Source organism: Neolamprologus brichardi, chromosome 13, assembly GCF_056152115.1.
Source record: "Neolamprologus brichardi isolate AB-2024 chromosome 13, ASM5615211v1, whole genome shotgun sequence".
NCBI lineage: Eukaryota > Metazoa > Chordata > Actinopteri > Cichliformes > Cichlidae > Neolamprologus > Neolamprologus brichardi.
Window position 1 is genome coordinate 9805561 of NC_142116.1, and position 20187 is coordinate 9825747.

Sequence of the window (20187 nt, forward strand, 5' to 3'; positions counted from 1 at the left end):
AAGTGCCTCCATCTTTGGCTTATGCTACAGTATCTGTACATGTGTATGCGTGATGCGGGGGTCTCTTCCTCCTTAAGTGCGGAGCCCAGTTGGCGTGTGTCTCCACGGGGCGCCTGGCATACAGCCTGGCTCTGCCAATGTGGGAGAGGGTGTGTGGGTGTTGTTGCCCCACTCTGCAGGATCTCTACCCCAGTGCCCCCCACTTTTCCTCTTAACACGCACACACTTGCAATCACGCTCACCCTTTTCTCCTGCTCCATCCATGACACTACATATTGTCTACCTCCCACCGGTGTTAACCTGTCGATAGTCACACGCTGCCAAAAAAACAAAGTTTACCAAGTCACAGCTGTCTCCTGGTTCTGTGTGACTCTTTGTGTGGTTTAGAGAAAGAAAAGCTATTTAAGTTGACAAGGAGTGTGAAGTATGAATATTCTGTACGTTTCTGTGCATATGTTGCTGCGGTATTTTGTGTATGTGTGCGTGCGTGTGTGTGTTGGTTGCTATTGCATGTTCTCAGGAGGTTTAGCAGAGCAGGAATGTGGCTGCCAAAAGTGGATTGGCTGGGAAGTTGGCACCTAACTTCTCTCTTCTCCCAACTGAACCACGATAATCACTCTTGGCATTTACTGAGTTTTATTTTCTGCTTTGACACTTAGTTTGTTGATGAATCCTCCTGATATTTAAAAATCTCTCAAGTTCAGTTCTACAAGAGGTCACTTCAGGAGCGACTGTTAAGCCGGCTGACCGCGTTTTTATTTTTCAGCCGGTAGAAGGTGTGTTTGTTTGAGAGTGCGTTTACATGGGTTTGACGAGTAGTTTTGGCATTTAGCTGCTTTTTTTTTTAAAAAAGGTGCAACATAGATGAGGTAGAGAGGTGTGATTAACATTTATGATACACAATGCTGCTAAAACTTGTTTTTTATCTCTATATGTGCTTCTTTTTGAGGTAAACATTATAGAATATATATCATAAGAGTATAAGAGAATAATATTTGTTGGAGTTTGGGAAGTTTAGCGACAGGCGCGAACTTTGAGATGTGGCTTCCGAGTGTGTGTGCATGCAGTTTTGTTTGTGCGCGTTTAAGCCAGTACGTCATCGGTTCTTTTCTTGTACTTGTTGTCGTGATCTTCGGCGTGCTTGCGCGTCTATATGTCGGGTATATGTTCGCTGGTCCCCACAGGCCCCGAGTGTTCGGTGGGCGCCCCGCCGTGCCGCTCGGGGGTTAAGGTGTACGTGTTAACAAGCTGGTGTAAGTGGGTTCAATATCCAGCGCCCCGCCCCTCCCCACAGCCTCTCCATCGGCCTGCAATCTGTGCTGCGAAGAGCGGCAACAGCGCACCACGCACAAAACATTTGGAAAATCAGCTTGATTTATTTTTACATGGGCAAGCTGATTGCCAAACTACACAGGGGTTTTAGCACACAATGTTTTGCTGCACCATTTAATTATTTATTTTACTATTTCTGTGTTGTTGCTTTTTTTTCCCTTTCTTCTTTTTGTTTTTTTCTGCTTGGAAATGAAGGAATGGAGCGGAGGGTGGAGAGATGGAGCAGGACAGCAGCGAGTTAGAGAAGATGCATAGATGCAAATGTTGAATTTAAAGGCTCTGCGATTATTATCATTATTATCAGCCTTTTTTAAAAACATTTTGATTTAGTTTAGTGTTTAATGTAGTTTGGGATTTTAGGTTTAAATGGTTTTTTTTTTTTTTAAGTTTTCAAGAATATTTTATTTAACATTTTTACTAAGGTATTTGATCATTTTCAGATGCTTTTGTGTCCGAAAAATACAAACAACAAATCAGCGTTTATTAACTCATGACAGCCGATCATTTGTCAGTGGGCAGGTGATGTTTGTGAGTTTGTATTATGTGAAAACAACTTAATACAAGCACGAACGGAAGAAAAAAGATGTTTTATTCGGATTAATATGGTTTTAGATTTTGCTAAAACTGTGACAAAAGTGAACATTTTGCAGTGCAGATGAATTAGTTAATAGAAACGTTAAACTCTCAGTGCAAATCATGCATTTCTTAGTTATTCCAAAATATTTTAAATCAATACATAAATAAAAACGAGCATTTCTTTTAAAGGAAAGATATTATTAAAATCTGAAAACGCTGCATGAGCATGTACAGCTGGCCCTGAAACTTTAATCTACTTTAGTCCATTTTAGTTGGAAATTTCTCTTCTAATGCAGCTTTAACAAGAAAAGGGAAAACATATCTGTCGATCTCTCTATATATGAAATAACCTTTTTCTCACAGAGTAATGTTTGTTGGGAAATGTGACTTTAAACTGTAACTTCTCCAGTTTTCTATTCATATTAATTATTTTTTCAGCTGTGGCTCTTCTGCCCTCCGTCTCCTCTTACCTCCCTCTTCTCTTCTTCTTATCTCTTTTCACTTTACTTTCCTTTCCTGCTCCAACTTTTCTCCTCTCCTCTCTTCTCCTCCTCCCCTCTGCTTTCCGTACTAAACACCACGCAACCTTTTCTCACCCCACAGCTGTTGGCAGGCTGTTTTACCAATTATCACTACGCATGCACACACTTAGGTCACGCACATAGACTCTCGCACACATGTACGACGGACCAGCACAACACCAACGCTTGCTTTACCACGCATCGTGACAGCGGAGTGTGTTTGTCAGGCCTCGGTGCGCGAGTGCTGTAGAGGTGTACGAGCGCAGCTCACTGTGCAGCCCTTTAAGAAGAGTAGCAACATATACGCAGATGTGTCTGTAGATCCACAGGCTTCACTGGGCCATATGGCCTCCACGGAGAAAGATGGTGCTTGCGTCTGGAGGAGAGCAGAAGAGGGAGGGAGGGATGGAGCGGAGGATGGAGGGCCATGTGTGGCATGAGCTGTGCAAGCAGTTGTTGAAGTATGTATGCCTGTGGATGTGTGTGTGTGAGTGCATGCGTGTGTATGAGTGTGTGCGTTTGCACCAGAGGCTCCAGGAGATTGGTTAATGGAACAAATGGTCGCGGCGGGCCAGGGAAGAAGGAACAGGCTTGCTGCTACCGCGGGCGGACAGCGAGCCTCAGGCGAGGGCTGCTTCATCTGGGCTCATGCCACACACATACACACACCCTCTGTCAAACCCTCGTCTCTCCTCATCCCCCCGCTCCCAAACACACAGTGTGCTGCCATGCCGCCCCAGAAGCAAAAGGACGCTCCTCGCAAAACTTTTCATTTGCAAATGAAGTTGGCAGAGGCTGGGCAGAAGAAAACAGGACAGCTTTCATTTGTCTCATCTGTGTCTTCGCGTGTACACACGCACACACACAGATATTTGTGTGTGCGTGCATCTGTGTGTGATGAGTTGCCACTATGTGTGTGATCTAGGAGGTACAGAGAAACAGGGGGACGATAAAAAGAGTGAGATGTGGAGAAAGTGAGGATAAAGACAAAGAAGGCCCAGTGTGAGGTTCAGCGTCGTTAACGCCTCGTAGTCATCTTCCACAGAGCGCTAATATTAACATCACCTCCTTACATTTCACATGCGTTTCTTTCTTCTTCTTTTTTTTTGCTGATCACACATAGCTGTTTTTCACAGATTTTTTTTAAAAATGGATTTTTATTTTTCACATAACAGCAGCCCCTTGCCTTTCAGGTTTTTATCATAAAGCACTGATCACAGGTAGGTAGTTGGGTAGTCAGAATGTGGTTTGTTAGCAGCTACTTTCCAAACATTTCAAATATTTAATTTATATTTCACATTTTTACAAAAGCAAACACGAGGAAGTATTAACCGTTTTAAGACACTACCTCCATTTCATTCCTCACTCATACTTGCGTTCTTACCTCTGGATGGCGCTGATCAGTCGTCTCCCTCCTCCTTCATCTTCCTCTTCTTCTTTTCTCATCGTTTCTGTCTCCGCATGGCCCAGCTGGCTCCCGTAGCCGGGAGCGACTGCAGGGCGGCCTGCTGAAAGAGCATTGTCAAACGGTGGCTTTACAGCTCTGTCACACACACACGCACACACAGACGCACAGATTTGCAGCTCAGATGTCAGGCTGTAGCCAGAGGCTTGCAAGCTGGAGCGTTAACTGTGCAAAGCGTCACATCTCAAGCCCCAGTCAGTGACTCTAACACTACTTCATAAAACTACAAGTAGAAAACTCGAGCAGAAGCACCTGCCCCTTCTTTAGAAAAAATGTTAAAAGTAACATCAGCAGAAACACTTTAATGCCAGCAAAGCAAAAGCTCAAACACACGGCTTAAAACAGTCAGGAGGCCTCACGGCAGCAAACAACTCTGACGTTAAATAGATGATTTCCCAGCCTGCAGCAGCACCGACACCTCTGTTAATGCAGAAATGAAAGCAGAGACGACTTCTGCGCCCGTTCAGAGCTGTTTACAGCTTCGTCAGATCGTGAATATATTTCTAACATCCCTTCCTAAACTCTTTCCAGATTTTATTTTTAATTATAAATACTGGCCAGGAGCCTTTCATTTTACGCTGGTGAACTGCTGTCTGGGACGCTTTACGGGAATGAAAGAAAAAGCACCTGAAATGATCAAGGAAAATAATTGATATTAAAAATATGAAATTACATCATACGGAAGGTGATGGCACTGGAAGGTCTTAAGACGAAAAAAGACAAACAGATTTGCCAAGTTTGTGTCTGTTACAGATGTTTTATTGGGTACAGCACAGCTGACGGCCTAATACTAGCCCCACTTTAGAATCTGCAATTAAGATTTTTTTGCACAGCACTTTTCAAATTTTATTTTACTGATAATAACTTAATACTTAAGCTGGATATTTATGGTTTTTGTTGCAATCAGCGCAAGAAGCAGACATGATGTTTAATTTCTTTTACTCTCAACTTTATGTTCACTTTAATGTAAAGCTAAAAACTTTAAAGTACCACAGCATGCAATGTAAATGTAGCAGTAATATCGAGTAATTGTATTTGAAAATTAGAAAAAAACAAACCAGTAATAATATAAATGCTGTTTTAGTGTTTTAAAATCTCATATAAAGGTTTAAGCATGCTGATCTTTTATTTCTTTCAAACAAAAATGTCATTAAAACGCATTTTCTTTCACCTGTTAAATAAAGATTTCACAATAAAAGCACGATTAGTTAACATGACGTTGTAGTAACAAACACAAGAGAAGCCAAATTAAAAAAATCAATCAACAAAAAAGAAACATTTTTAAGAAAAGTATAGTATTATTTAATGTTGGTGATCACATGCTGTAAGTATTTTTCACTTCATGCCGTGCTCTCAGAAGAAGAAGCTGGCCTGACAGACTTTAGGTTATTATATTCACGCTGTTATTCAGCGTGCATGAATATAAATGTGTACACAGTGCAGTGCTCAAAAAAGTAAAAGGAATTAAAACTGAACAGCTATACAGCCTCGTGTATGTTGTTCCCTTAATAAGTGCTGAATATTGGTTTTGCAGGACTGCGACAGATGAGTTGCAACTTTCATGTAACTGTTCATGGAACATCTGGCGGTCTAGTAACATCTAAGGCACTTTTTTTTTTCTTCCCCTCCTGATCTTCACACTGTGCTCAGCACTGCAGGGGAACAGCTGTGAGCTGGAAACTAATGGGGGAAAAGAGCAGTTTTAACAGAGGCTGCTTCACAGATGATATTTTTTTTTAGTTTGATGATTAAATGCCAATTTAATCGCCATTTCTGTCTTCACAATTTCTATTTTTCTCTGTTTAACAGAAATGCGGTGCACCAAAGCCGCTCCAGTTAGAATGTACATATTTAAAGATTACTGGATCTTAGAGGATTTTGCAAATGATTTGATTGTTAGGATTTCTTCAATTCTAAATTATAGAAAAATATCAACTATATCCTGATTTAGAAATTGCCCATAAACAATATACTTCTTTAATATCCAGTATATGTAATTTTCTTTATCTGTTTATTCAGGGGATAGTGATCTTCTGTGTCGTGGATCTGGAAATGAAGACTGACTTAGCGTGACGCTCACATGTGAAATCCGCTGTGCCTTTACAGAATAAAGACTCTGGAAATTGCCAGGTGGCCGTAAACAAAAAGCAAAGAAAATCAAAAGACAGTGAGGGAATGCATGTCGGTCTCATCCCGATCAAAACCCCGCAGCGTCAGCGATCGCGTTCCCATGTCAAATGCACATGTTAGCGAGAGCAACAACTGGCACGACAGGTTGGTGGAAGAGGACGAGGGGCATGGCCTTGAGGCACACGCACATATTCTCGAGTGCGGTTTTGTGCCAGCCAAGATTTAGCTGGAGCGCTGGGGTGTGAGGGTGGCGATGGTGGGCAAGCCTGGGGTTGGGCGAAATATGGTTTTGTGTTGCGCGTGTGTGTTTGTGTGTGTGTGGCAGCTGCAGCCTTCATGCCCCTGGCAGTGTTGTTGTAACCAGGCAAACCAAGGCCGTCTGCCTGCGTTCTTCACCCCCCTAGGCTCCCTGCCTGCTACACACAGACACACACACACACACATAGGTTCAGAGATCTTTCATTGTCTTTAGATTTAATTTTTTGCAACATTGAGTCCAATTCTTTAGTTTTTTGTGATGTTTGAGCGTGTGTTTTTATCTCTCTGGTTTGCAGATTTTTGAAATGTACTCTTTAATTACAGCCCACGTTCGCCTTCGCTGACAAGATTTTCCTTTTTTTTTTACTCTTATAAAAAAAAAAAAGTAAAATACCTGATCTCACAACCCAGTTTACGCAGGATAGCGTCAGTTTACTCTGTGGTTTGTTTTCGAGTAATTTTGATAATCTATGCACTGTGCGATAAATATTTTCTTAAAGTGGCACGCTCCACTGGCTGATTTGTTTAGTGATAGGAACACACACATTCATAAGGGGCTGCTGAGTGACAGACCTGAACGCCGCTTCCAGATCTTCTGTATCTATTACAGTGTCTCTGTTTTTCTAACGTGACGTTAGCACTTTCCCTTTGGACCATGCCTTTAGGACATATGCTCCCACCTGTAAATAAATATGCAAACACAGACAAACACGTACACACACAACAGAGTTTAGACACTAGCTGTGGGCTACGACTGATGTATACCGGAGAGAGGTAGCTGTGTCTGTGTTTGTGTGTTGTAATTAATCTCCTTACTAGCAGCAGTCAATAGAGAGTGCTGTGGTTCGAGGTGCAGATTGTGAGCAGAGTTTGATTATTGGGCTGTCAGGGGAAATTACTGCAAACTGCCTCCCAGCAAAACTTGCTTCTGTCATGTCTGCTGGAGAGCAGAATACACACTTAGTACCAGGACTGCTCTGGAAGCTGTTTTCAGGTATTTTAGGGGAATTATTTCAGTGTAGATGTGTGCGTTGTGTGTGTGCGTCAGTGAAGCGCTGGATCCAGCAGGTGGTGTCCTTTTACCAGGTCAGCGGGGAAGCTTCTCCTTCTCTAACCCCGGTCACTGAGCTGCCAGCCCGGCCATCAGCAGGCAGCAGGGGGATGGTGACGGCTGGAGCTTGGAGCCTCGGTTTCTCTTCGCCCCCACCACCGCTCAGTCCGACACCTCACCTGACACCACAAACTGTCAGCCCTCGTTTTTCACCGGCTGCAGATCCCCTTCACCCAAACATCCGTTTATCTGTCCTCCCATCAGTCGATCAGTGAATCCAAGCTTCCTTCTAACCAAACCCATTCCAAGCAGTGTGCAGAACTGAGCCAGCAAGCCAGCAGTGTGTGTGTGTGTGTGTGTGTGTGTGTTTGGGGGGGTGTTCAGTGTAGGGCAGTGCCTGAGCATTAAGCCGTTTTAAGCCCTAATTAATGAGTGTGCCAGTCGATAGAGACCAGTTATTGGATTTGCTGCTTTAGCTGCTGGAAGGAGCGCTACCTTAATCACACACACACGCATATACACACATCCCCCCTAGGAGGCGGGGTTTCAAGGTGAGGTGAAGTGGATTAGAGAAAGTGTGTTGTGTAAGGTCAGAGGTTGGTGTCTCTGAGGGCAGACAAACTGCGTCTGTGGTTGTTTATGTCTGCGCTGGGGTCAAATCCTTCACTTACTGCATTACATAAACCTTCAGCTTACAACCTATAGCCGGTTTAAACATCTCGAGCCACGACCTGGCCGACTGATTTACTGGCTGCCTGCTTAGCTCACTTACCGTCACGTCAGGGGGTTGTGGAGAAGCCTGCTGGCATTTTACATTTTGTACAGCTGTTGCCATGTTGTTCAGAATAATTGTGTTTTGGATATATTAACTCCAGAGTGACCCAGTTATGCTTTAGGAATGGGTGATCAGTGTGTTGACAAAACACAGCTACAACGTTACTTTTGTGGAAGTGTAAAATGTAATGTAACTATTTAAAGCCTGTTTTAAACTGAAAGTAACGAAAATGCAACACGTAAAAGCTCATTTTGAATTCAAGGGTAGCAACGCAATAAAAACATATATATGTTGACCGCTGTGTTGCATCACCTCACTCCCACACACTCTGCATGTGTGTGGGAGTTGAGACGATTAGTTCCTGTAGTTAAAAGTTCAGCCGGGGTCAGTTCAGGTCTACAGGGAGGTCACCTGGACTCTTTTACTGCAAAGCCGCTCTGCTGTAATAAAAATAGTGTGGTTATCTTGCTGAAATAAGAAAGCTTTCCTGAACAAGATGTCGATATTCCAGAACTTTGTCTGTATTAATGGCGACTTCAAAAATGTGCTAATTGAGTGTGCCATCTGCTCTAATGCCTCACATTCAATCACTGATGCTGGTTTTTGATCTCTGTGCTGATATGTTGGATGATCCCTCTCGTCGAGATGGTTTTGTGAGGAAAATCCCAGCAGATTCGCTGTTTCTGAAATACAGACCAACAACCACGCCACGTTCAAAGTCACCTAAATCAGCGGTCCCCAACCCCCGGGCCTCGGACAGGTACCGGTCCGTAAGTCGTTTGGTACCGGGCCGCGAGAGTTGAGGCTCAGGTGTGAAATGTATGGTTTTCAGGGTTTTTATCAGCGTTATTTTGTTATCGTTAACTTGGTTTTCCTGGGTCTTTTCACGTGTGTTATGAATAAATCTTCTTTTTTTCGGTACCGGTACTAGTTTTATTTTGTTGTATTTATCTGCGACACCTTAAAGGCCGGTCTGTGAAAATATTGTCGGGCATAAACCGGTCCGTGGCGCAAAAAAGGTTGGGGACCGCTGACCTAAATCACCTTTATTCCCCATTCTGATGCTCGGTTTAAACTTCAGCAGTTGTCTTGACCACATCTACATGCCTAAATGCAATGAGTTGCTGCCATGTGATTGGCTGATGAGATACTTGCGTCAACAAGTAGGACAATTAAAGTGGCTGGTGAGTGTATGCTAATTTAGACTAGTTTTTAGAAGCGTCCCTGAGTCGATGCAGGGATTTCCACTGCACGGCTGTCGAATGCAGCGCTATCTGAAGGCCTGATTTTTGGCCTCCTCCCTACTTCCTTCCATTCTGCTCCAGAACCTGTTTTTAATTAACCTAATTACTTTAAAGATATTCCAACAGGTGTTTTTTTCCCACTTTTTTTCCCAATTAAATAACGTTTCCAGTCTTTTTCCAACACGTCACAGGGATCAAACTCAAAGAGAGCACACATTTTTAAAAAAAGAAAAAAAAAGAAAGACATTTTCTCAGTTTAAACATTTAGTATGTTGTCATTTCACAATGTTTATTTAAAGAGAGGATTTAAATGATTGAGACTCACATTTGAAAGAATATCCACATTTTGAAGAGGGATAGTTTACAGATACAGATTTTAAAGAGTAGTGGTTTGTGTGTGGAAAAAAGAAATTTGATTAAGTTAAACTTCTGAATGCAAACAACAGAACTCTCTGTAGGACTAGAAATATTTTATTTTGGGTAATAAAGTTTAAGTTAAAGTTGGTATAAAATGAGATTTTTAAGATATGTCAGGTTTTGTTTTGTTTACCGTTGTAGGATGTCCTCAGTGAACAAGTTGTGGATCATTTCATAGAAATATCCTCCCAGCTTTAATCAATGAATGAATACATTTTCACTCCAGTGTCACATTTTTCTCCACTAGCAGACAAAGTGTAAAACCCCTGTTGGATTATAGAGTGGATTTCAAAGAGGGCCAAGTCATCGCCACAAAATCTCCCATAAATTCTCTTTGATTTTCGGAGTGGTGCATCTACATGTATCGATATCAGAGGGCATGAATGGATAAGGCATTTTCCCAGCGTGACTCAGATTAGTTTAGTGGTGTGGAGAAGGCCTTCAGTCGACACATTCCCAACACTTCCCTCATTAAACATTTACAGCTTCAGAACAACAGGCTCTGTTTCTGACCTTTAGGTGCTCCACTGTGTGTGTGTGTGTGTGTGTGTGTGTGTGTGTGTGTGTGTGTGTGTGTGTGTGTGGCCGACATCCCCGCACTGGTTGTGTTTGTACCTTGTGTCTTCGCTCACCGCAGCGGGGCTGCTTCTGTGTGTGTGTTTGCTGTGTTGTTGGGTGACGTGGCGATGTCCTGCTGTGGTGCTGTGTGAAGGCGTAGGAGGTAGAGCAGAGTGGGAGGAGGGAGTGAGGGGGTGGTTGGTCAGGACAGCTTGGCAGCCGGCTGGAGGAACACCAGGCAGGGAGGGGAGTCATCGCCCTCAGCCTCCAGGACTGGACAGAGCCTCCAGGTCTGGGATAAACCACTCAGCGGGCCCTGAGACAGGATGGAGGAGAAGGAGGAGGCTCAAAGAGGGAAGGTAGGGATGATGAAGAAGGACAGGCAAAATAAAAGGATTAAACCCTGCAGAGCGGAGTGAGGACCATGTGGGTGGGGAGAGCAGTGTGAAGTGTTGGGATGTTCGCCTCCCCCGTCTGTCTCACACAGCCAGCACTACCACTGCCAACATGACCAGCAGGGCAGGGGCATCTGTCTCCCTCCCAGCTACCCCCTCTCTGTCTCTCTCTGCCCCGAGCCACTACCCTCTTCATCCTCCTCTTCTTCGCTCTTCCTTGTCTGTACCCCCCACATCATTACTTTCTAATGAACTTGTTGAAACAGCGACAATTTTAGCTTATAATTCATATCAGAGTAATTAAAATTCCTCACAGGGTGCTTATGAGCTCTGAGAAGCTCTGCAGAGACCGATGTTGGTTTTTTAAATGCAAAAAGTGTAGCAGATACTTTCTTAACTTTATTAACCATTTTATATTTCCTCCTGTCTCCCTCTAAGTAGTAAATGAAGTTTTAATACCACAATACAAACATACACTGATAATACAGGCTGAACTCTTAAGTCTTAAGGAATCTGTGATGCTTTCAAGAGGAAGATGAGAAACACCTCATCCAAAAATAAGGATGGAGGACACTGTCAGAGCAATCTGGAACACTCAGCAGTGCTTTAAGCTGATCGTCTCCATGCCACATACACTGAAGCAGTAAACTGTGGTAAAGGAGCTCCAAACAAGTGTACAGTTTTTGGAATTTGGACATTTTTGTATTTAAAATCTCTTTTATACTGGTCTTTAATAATATTCTAAGGATTTTTAGAATATGTTTTTTATTAGCTGCATATCAATATGTGAGCAGTATATAACTTCTAATGCTCCTTGAGGTGGTGCTAGTCTGTGGTTTGTAATCTAAAGGTCGAGTTCCTTTCCCCGGTAGAGAAATGAAAACAATAAATAAATCCTCCCACAAAAGTGTTTTATTCATTGAGAACTGGTTTAATCTCTAATATTTCATCATGTTATATTTAATATGTCTAATATGTCTATTTAATGGACACATTAGACTAAATGATACATTTCCTTTTGAAATCTAGCAGAAGTAAATAAAAAAATGAAAATACATAAGTAAAGCATGAGTAATCTGAAGTTGTGGTACTCGAGTAATTGTACTTAATACTTTGAAGCATTGTTTTATGTGTGCAAGAGTCTCTAAATTATCCTAAAGTTCCTCATATAGAAGAAAGAAATATGTATAATTTTATAGATGGCTGGTTAAATATGTAAATGTGCATTCCAGTGCTGTGACATCGCTCCCATTATCTGTGTGTGTGTGAGTAAATGAATGAGTTCACCACTGCATTTGAGGGGAGCTTGGATGGATGAATGAGTGAAATAATGGGCTGCTGGTGGGAAATATCTCAACACACATTCATCCACCACCCCCAAACACACATTCGACACACACAATTTCTCACACATCCTTGAACTCCAGCTGGAACACACACACACACACACACACTCTGAGTTTAATCCTAGTGTGCAGTGAAAGAGTTCATTGTCTGCAGGAGCGGCTGTGTCAGAGGGAGGGACGCACTAATTGGGATGTCGTAGTAAAGATCAAAACTTCAGAACTGCACCCACGCACACGCACACACACAACTTTCTCACCAGACTGACTGTTTTTGACAGCTACAGGATGACAGACCGATGATATAACCAAGAAAATCCGAGTAATTTTTAAAGATTAATTACTTTTGAATGATCTCGTTAGATAGATGTAATATCCAGAGATGCTAATGTACGCTGCAGTGATGAAAACGGTGACTAAAACAAATGAATGGTCAACATGTATTTTGATCACTTTGTCCCATGTTATCAAATCAAACTCAATCTATAGTTATGGGTTAATTTTCTCATTATTATCATTTATGAGTGAAAAAGCATTAAAAAAAAACAACTGTATGACAGTATGTTGCCCATAGTAATGATCTTGATATAGTGATATACTACAACACTCTCTATGTTGGAAGTCCTGAAAAAGCAAGCAGTAGGAACGATGCATGTGTCTTATAGGTCTGAAAATCTAAAAATGAAGTCACAGCATTTTTCTTCTTCTTTCAGTGTCCCACAGGGGGCGACTTCTTTTATAACTCACTTTGTTTAGAAGTGTAACGGAAAGTTACCGTTGGCTCATTCAATCTTTGACCTGAGAAAACAGTCCTGAGGAGTATATGAGCTCCATCACTAGTTTGAAGTCTTACTGAACACCATGTGAAGCTTGTTTTCTTATAAAGTCATTAAAGTCAGCAAAAATGATGAAGGATTGTATGAGTGACAAGCTGCTGCCCTGTGAGCACACGGTGTCCCTCAGTCTCTCATACAGGGATTATACTCAGTTAATAACGAGCAGTCATTCCTGCTATATCGCTCTGAAGACCGCAGGCAGAGCTGTTGACTTGTACTGTCTCTGCAAAGGAGTGTTTACAGTTGCAGACATCTGCAGTGCAGCATATCCACGAGGTGGAAAATGTGACACGCCTGTAAGGCCTGATGTAGACTTCTGCGTACTAAATTCACAGGAGGAATCAGCAGTACTGAACGGACCAATCAGAATAGTTGCGGGCTGCGTCGACTTGACGTGTAGTTGCCCTTTTAGGGAGCCGTCTGTCAGGTTACGGTGTTTGCTGTTAGATAAAAACGAAAGTTTGAGGCCTGCGGGCATCACGGCAACTTCAATAATCATTTTACTCGGATTCTGTTGATGAGAAACACCAGTTGAGTCATGAACTGGTAACTTTGGTCACTAATGTATCCCTGAATAAGTGTTTTAATAAGATTTCATCCAGTTTCACATAAGACGAGTGGTTTTTTTTGTTTGTTTTTTGTTGACTCTTCCTCATTAATTATCAATAGGTTGATAATGCGGCCTACTGGACTAAACTTCTTCTGTATATAAATTAGCTCTTAATGCACCAAGCCTATCGACTCGATGCCTCAAGTCAGCATTTTTTTTTTTTAAACGTACTTTATAGTTTTCAAAAACTGTCTGGAAGAGGAATTTTTAATATCCGTCATTATATAAACATCTAGCCAGCATCCAGTCCTTTGATACATTTCAGCTACTGCATCATCCCTATGTGCACTCAGTGAAAAACTTAGACCGCACTCGTATCCCTGTAAACACTGTTGATTGCTTGATCAAAACAAAGTCCGGTGATATTAAAAGCTCTTTGTGGATCCAGCTCTCTTTCAATATTTACAACATTTGGTTTTATATTAGCCAGGAGGGTACGTTCTTCTCACACTCTTTCAGTCAATATTGTGTGTGTGTGTGTGTGTGTGTGTGTGTGTGTTGCAGGCTGCAGCAGTTGGACCGTCACTGTCAGAGCAGCGCCCAGCAGGTGTGTGAGCTGCTGGCCAAACAGAACCAGCTGATGCAGGAGAGAAACACACTGAGCGAGGAGATGCAGAGCCTACGCATCGAGGTACAAACACACGAACACACAGAGGAGTGTGCGATTGTGCGTGTGACTCACTGTTCTGATACTAAATGAATTTGTAGTCGTGTCTTTTCTCTCTGGGAGCACGCTAAGAGTTGTCAGTTTACCAAGAATAAAAACCAGTAAGAAGACATTTGTCCCTTCGTGACTAATGATTCTGTCTGGTTCTGGATTTGCTGAAAAACATGTTGTCTGTATTCTGCTGTGATTCATTATCACAGGGTGTGTTTGTGCGCGCCTCTGTGTGTGTTCACATACACTTCTCACTATGTGTTGTGTGTTTGTCTTTCAAGCTGCCGAACATGAGACGAACTGAGACTCTGTCCACATGAGTCTGTCTCGCCGGTTTCCCTTCATCGCTCCGTGGATCACGATGTTCTGTTCATTTGTCAACAGGAAAACAAACTGTTGTTTACTTAGAGGATATTTATGTCCTCTATTCGGTATTAATGTGGATTGTGTTCATGTAACTGGGTTTTTTGTGGCATTTTTTTGTCTCGTGACTGAGTGTAATTATGATTGATAGGTCAAGTGAGTATTCAAAGTATGTTTTTTTTCCCCTCACAGCTTAGAATCCATTTTAATAAATGAAAGCTCAGTCCACTAATGAGCTTTCTGAAGTACTACTTCTTTATATAGAAATGCTAACATGATGCACAACTCAATGTCCAATAGGAAGTGTCCTGGATTAAAAACTGTAAAGATCCTAATCCAAACTTTACTTCCATTACAGGATTTTATTTGCTGGGAAACTTCGAGCATAAAGTGCCTCTGTAAACCTCTGCCATACTGGACATAGACTTGATTTATATTAAAGATTGTTATGATGTGTGCAAGGCGCACCCCCAACACTCATTTTGTGAGTTTTTAGTGAACATTGGGTTTTTTTGCCCTGTTTAGACTGAGCTGAAACTTCGGGGCGGTCCACAAAGCGAACAAAAAGTCGACACGATGGCAGCAGATTGACATAGTGCTTTATTGAAGCTGTCTGTAAGAAGGAAAATAATGTGCATCCCTATCATATACATTTTATGTGTAAAAATACTAAGGATGTACAGAGTAAAAAAACCAGCTTCATGTTGATGGTAATTTGTTGTTTTCACATCGTGGCGGGCTCACTGGCCAGCAGCTCTGCATCTGCACGGAGCACAGAAAAAGGCAGTTTGATCCGCTTTTCTGTGAAGCTCTCCAGAGTTTCCCCGATGCCGTGTCAGAGTCTACGCCATCTCTGTGCCTTCGACGAGAGCGGCGACGACCTCGGCCGCGCAGCGACTCGGGAAAACGCGGCCCACTCTGCCGAACAGCTGGAAGCTGTCCGCAAATGTCTCATGCAACTGTAAAGCTACAGTGGATGGACATGGCATCAAAACCCAGTTATACTGTGTAATATTTGTACATGTTTGCTGTTTTGTTTTTTTCTGTTTGCCGTTTATAAATAAATGCATCTCATGCTTGTTTATGTTAAATGTGATGATAGCGGTCTAGTACCAGAGAGAGGAGAGGGGAGGGGGAATCTGCCGCAGACACGAGGTCGAACACTTTCACCTTCCAAACACTCGAGCCGTTTACTGATCACCTGGCGGAGAGCGGTTTGCCATTTAGAGCTGATGGGTTCGTTAACAATGGAAGAGGTCGGTTCTTGAAAGAATTTTACATATGTCTGAAACACGAGTGGGGTCTTATGTGTTGTGTGATAGGTGTACAAACAGCAGCAGCTTTAAGAGGGAACACCATCAGCGCAGCATCAAATCTCAAACGGTTGAGGTCACCAGTAAAGCTGTGAGGAACAATGAATTTCTGCATTCAGTTTAAGAACTGAGCCACGTGTCCACGACTGATTTGCTGTTCCACACTGACAAAGTGTGTTACAAAGCGTTACCTTCCCCCCTATTAAAAGTCAGAGGAAACCCTTCCTCCTTTTTTTAGGATCTCTGACCTCACAGTCAGACTCTGATATCATTGCTGTCACAACATGGACCTGTATCCATCGAGGCTGGAGAGTGGAAGAGTTGGCGGCTTACTGTTGAAAAAAACTTTGCGAATCAGAGCAGGAATCTGGGACATCAGTGCCACGGCTGATCAGTGGATTTGTTTTTTTTTAAACAAACACTGACCAATTTACTAAAAATTCCAACTGAGCCCAGTTCACAGCCCGCTCTAACTCGTCTCAGCATGCGACACACTTCATCCAGTCTCGCCAACTCTCAACATCAGAGCAACATCAAAGCTAGTGGTTGTAGATGGAGGGGGAGATGTGTTTTGAAAAATCCTCATTTCCTTACAAACATAAAAAAACAAGCTAAAAGTCTTCCTTTAAAGCAAAGCTGAACCAGACTCCTCTGAGTCATATAAAAAGTGATGGGTGTTGAAAGTGCTATGGCCGAAGCTACAAAGCGATATTTTATGAACTCTGGTTTCTAATGATTTTTGGCGTTAAGCGTGCACATGCAGCTAGAACTCCTCAGTCGCTCGCAGACCTGGGTCAAATCAAAGCTGAAATCCTTCCAAATACTTGGGGAGTGTTTGCTTGAGCCTGTCGAGGGTGCCAGCTGGGTGGGATTTGTACTCATTTCGCTTCAGCCGTGCCAGACAGGCTCAATCGATCACAGAGCAGTATTTTTCATAAGAGTTCTGAGTGCCACTTTGACTCAGGACTGGTGAAGCGGACAGAGGAGGACTACAGCTTGCAGGCCAGCGCCATCCTTTTATACTTTCTGCCATAAAGCGCCTAGTAGCGGTTTAATGGATGTGCAACAGTAAAGCATATGGACTTCAGAGCAGCGGAAAAACAGGTAATTTGTTGTATATCTGGAAATGGGAAAAAAAAAAAAAAAAGGAGACATTTATTTCTAGCACAAAGTGTTGAAACACAGCTACATCCCCTTACTGCTAAACGCCAAAACAACATTAAATAAATTAAATAGAAAATAAATTCAAGTTATCCATCAATAAAGATAAAAACATTCAAATAAATAAAGTGGAATACAGTTTTCCACGGCTAATAAGAGCACATCCCCTGGTACTCTTTTAATCCGTCATCCTGACACTGAAGGTGACATCTCCCCCACAAGATGAACATGTCGCTATTTTAAAATTTTAAAAATATATTACCTCACATCTGGCGATATATATATTTTTTGTCTCAGAAATGCTGGGTGTCAACGGCTTTGACTTGTTCTGAGCTAAACCGTAAGGCTTACCGGCCATTTGAAGACAGTGACTTTGAGGGGACTTTCAAATCTTGTTGGTCAGACTGGAAGACATACGACAACGTGACGACTGGAAACAAAGAAAAGTCCACAAGGGAGAAATGACGGCGCACGTTATAGACAGAAGAGTGCGGGGATGGTTTAGTGGTAAGGACCTGATCTTTAAATAAACTTGATCTTCTAAACATCCAAAGAACCGACAGGAACACGACGACTCGCCTTCAAACATACATTTCTTAACCGAGTGCTAACTCACCTCTCTCCTCAAAACACTTACAGCTAAAGCCTTGCACTCAGCCTTTTGTGCTGCACTTGTTATCCTTCTGCTCAACTTCCACTTTGTCTTTCTCACCCGACTGTGCCTCAACCATCACCGACACACACCTGTAATAAGAATAAATATGAGCAACATCTACTAGTCTTCATATCTGACATCTCATTGAGATAATTATGCAGATTCCTAGATGTTTCTCCCAAACTTTCGTCGTCCGTCTTTAATATGTCCTGTCACCTCTGGGCTGTCACATTTTGGTCACAAAACAACACGAAAACATTAAAACAAAAAAACAAATGGAGCAGGAAGGCTATCTGCTTTCCCTCCTACATTCTTCAGCCATTTTTGTTTCTTGAGGTGCTTTTTTTTCCCTCTCAGCCCTAAGAAATAACAATATATTTCTTTCTAGAATAATGTAATAACAATAGAAAAAGTTAAATATAAAACTGATGAGTAGAACAATAAATAAAACATATATATATTATAACCATTGCTGTGATTCTTGTAAACCCATAACAGTTGACGTGTACCTCCTCACGAAACATATACTTTTTATACCTGTTACCTCACGGCTCCTTATCACATTATAAATATTTCACATCTTTCCTGATTTTTTTTCTCATCGCTGCACTCACCCTGCCATCTCAGACTTTTTTTTTTTTTTTTTTTGCTCTGTGCTGAATCTGCTCCTTTCTTCAGGTTCCCTTTCCTGCACATAGACACAGAGGTACAGCCACATGGATCCAACAGCCGCTATAACGATGCGTCACAGTAAAGCTTTTCATCGTCGAAACAAAAGTACCGTTTTGCTTTTGTTTTCCCTTTCGGAGATTTAAACTCAGCGGGACTGAAAACTAAAAAAGAAAAAAAAATTGGGGGGAACATTCAAACCAGCTGTTTTCACCTCTGCAGTAATATATGCATCGACCATCTTGCACTGTAGGTTATGTAGTAAAGCTCATGGTTTGAGAGTCACATCCTTCTGAACTGCTGTGCTTTGAGATGCAATCTTAAAACACAAACCCATAACTGGACTTTAAACACGCACACAGACACACACGACACGCGTTTGATCTACAGAGCTGATGTGTAAGAGCTGTGCATCAGGAGCAGCAGCTGTTCTGCAGCTGTATAAGCATAAGTGTGGTTCCTGTTTTGCTGGCGCTTGTATAATGATCAGCAGCATTTAGCCAGTATTGTAGCACCGGGTTTTAGTAGTAGCAGTAATAGTATAAGAGCAGTAGGAACAGCGGTACCTGTAATAGTTGTTGTAGTAGTTGAAATAGCAGCAACGATGATAATGACTTGCACTGAGCAAAACCTGAGTCAAATCCTGCTCGACAACATGAGGTGTGTAGGATTCTGCTCACTGGTGACAACTGCTTCCTCGATGCCAGGCAGCCTCAATAAATCCCAGAATTATGTAACTGAGGATTTCAAATCTGACCTGTCTGCAAAAGCCTGAGATACAACTGGTAATGGCAGTTTGGGTTTTGAATGATTTGAGTGTTTCCGTCCCACGGATAAAGAAGCCACAAAAACGTCTCCTTAGAAATGCATCAGCTGTTGTCTAAGTGCATCAGAGATGTTCATTTTTAGAGTTTGGCAGGCCCGACACACGTCAAAGCACAGCAGGCCACCGGAGGTGCTCCCATCATTAAAGGGTCATTACATAACAACTAGTCACATCACAGTTCGGATCACCTGGGGTTGCAGTGCAGGATTAGGCCGTAATTTCGCCTGAAGGTTTTTTCTAAGGAGGGATTGGGGAGAATTAAAAAAGAGAGGGAGAGAGAAAAGAAGCACACTGGAGAGGTGAAAAACAGATAACGAGGAAGAGGAAAAGGGCAAAAATCCTTCAAGTCATGGTTGTTCTGGGTTGGTCCAAAGCTGTGGGTCTCTTTGCGCCCACAGTGATGGCCTCAGAGACCAGCTGTGATGATGTCACTGTGATGGACAGTTCATTCCCGACCGCTGGCAGAGTACGAGAACTGCGGGAAGTGTGGTCGTCTCTCGTTGTCCAGACAGTCCATCCCATCCTCATCGACTAAGAAAAAAATATGAAAAGTATAGATTCAGAGTTCATTTTTAAAGCATTTACTATATAACACAGTTCATTTGTATTAATACATGACATCAATCAGGAAATATACAACTTCTCTCTCTCATCTGATCATCTTCTCTTTTACTGTTGAGTTAAACAATTAAAAAGTAAGTTTCTGATGTGCCAGTTTCATTCTACTAACATGTGACCTACAAACAAGTGGAACCTCACATCAGTTCCCGTCATGTATAATACAGCGTTAAATGATTTTAAAAGCACGATCTGTATCCCAGAAGCCCTGAAGAGCTGCATGTGGCCGGAGGACTAACACAGAGACACTCGAATAAACAGACAAAGGTGTTTGTTCCACAGTGTGAAACAGTCATCTGTTTGAATAAACGCTGTAATTTCACCACTAACATTTTACAGAAATCCTGACACGTATTAAACACCCGACAACAGAGAATGGCGTGTTTGTTTATTTCACCATTATGTCCGAGGAC

General features: G+C 42.3%; 2 protein-coding genes across 7 annotated transcripts in view; one reads left to right on the forward strand and one right to left on the reverse strand.

The window, feature by feature from the left end:
* The window catches only part of sdccag8 (SHH signaling and ciliogenesis regulator sdccag8), a 53795-nt gene extending 38787 nt beyond the window's left edge, over window positions 1-15008 (forward strand). For 4 of the 5 annotated variants that reach the window (XM_006783644.3, XM_035904743.2, XM_006783643.3 and 1 more), the window contains exon 17: window positions 14016-15008. In XM_006783644.3, the coding sequence (XP_006783707.2) occupies window positions 14016-14211 (196 nt within the window). In that variant the 3' untranslated portion in view covers window positions 14212-15008. The remainder of the gene's footprint in view (window positions 1-14015) is intronic. The other variant, XM_006783642.3, reaches the window with a different exon arrangement.
* Window positions 15009-15114: 106 nt separating this feature from the next.
* The window catches only part of akt3a (AKT serine/threonine kinase 3a), a 55387-nt gene continuing 50314 nt past the window's right edge, over window positions 15115-20187 (reverse strand). For both annotated transcript variants that reach the window (XM_006783639.3, XM_006783640.3), the window contains exon 14: window positions 15115-19687. In XM_006783639.3, coding sequence (XP_006783702.1) covers window positions 19602-19687 — 86 coding nt within the window. In that variant the 3' untranslated portion in view covers window positions 15115-19601. The remainder of the gene's footprint in view (window positions 19688-20187) is intronic.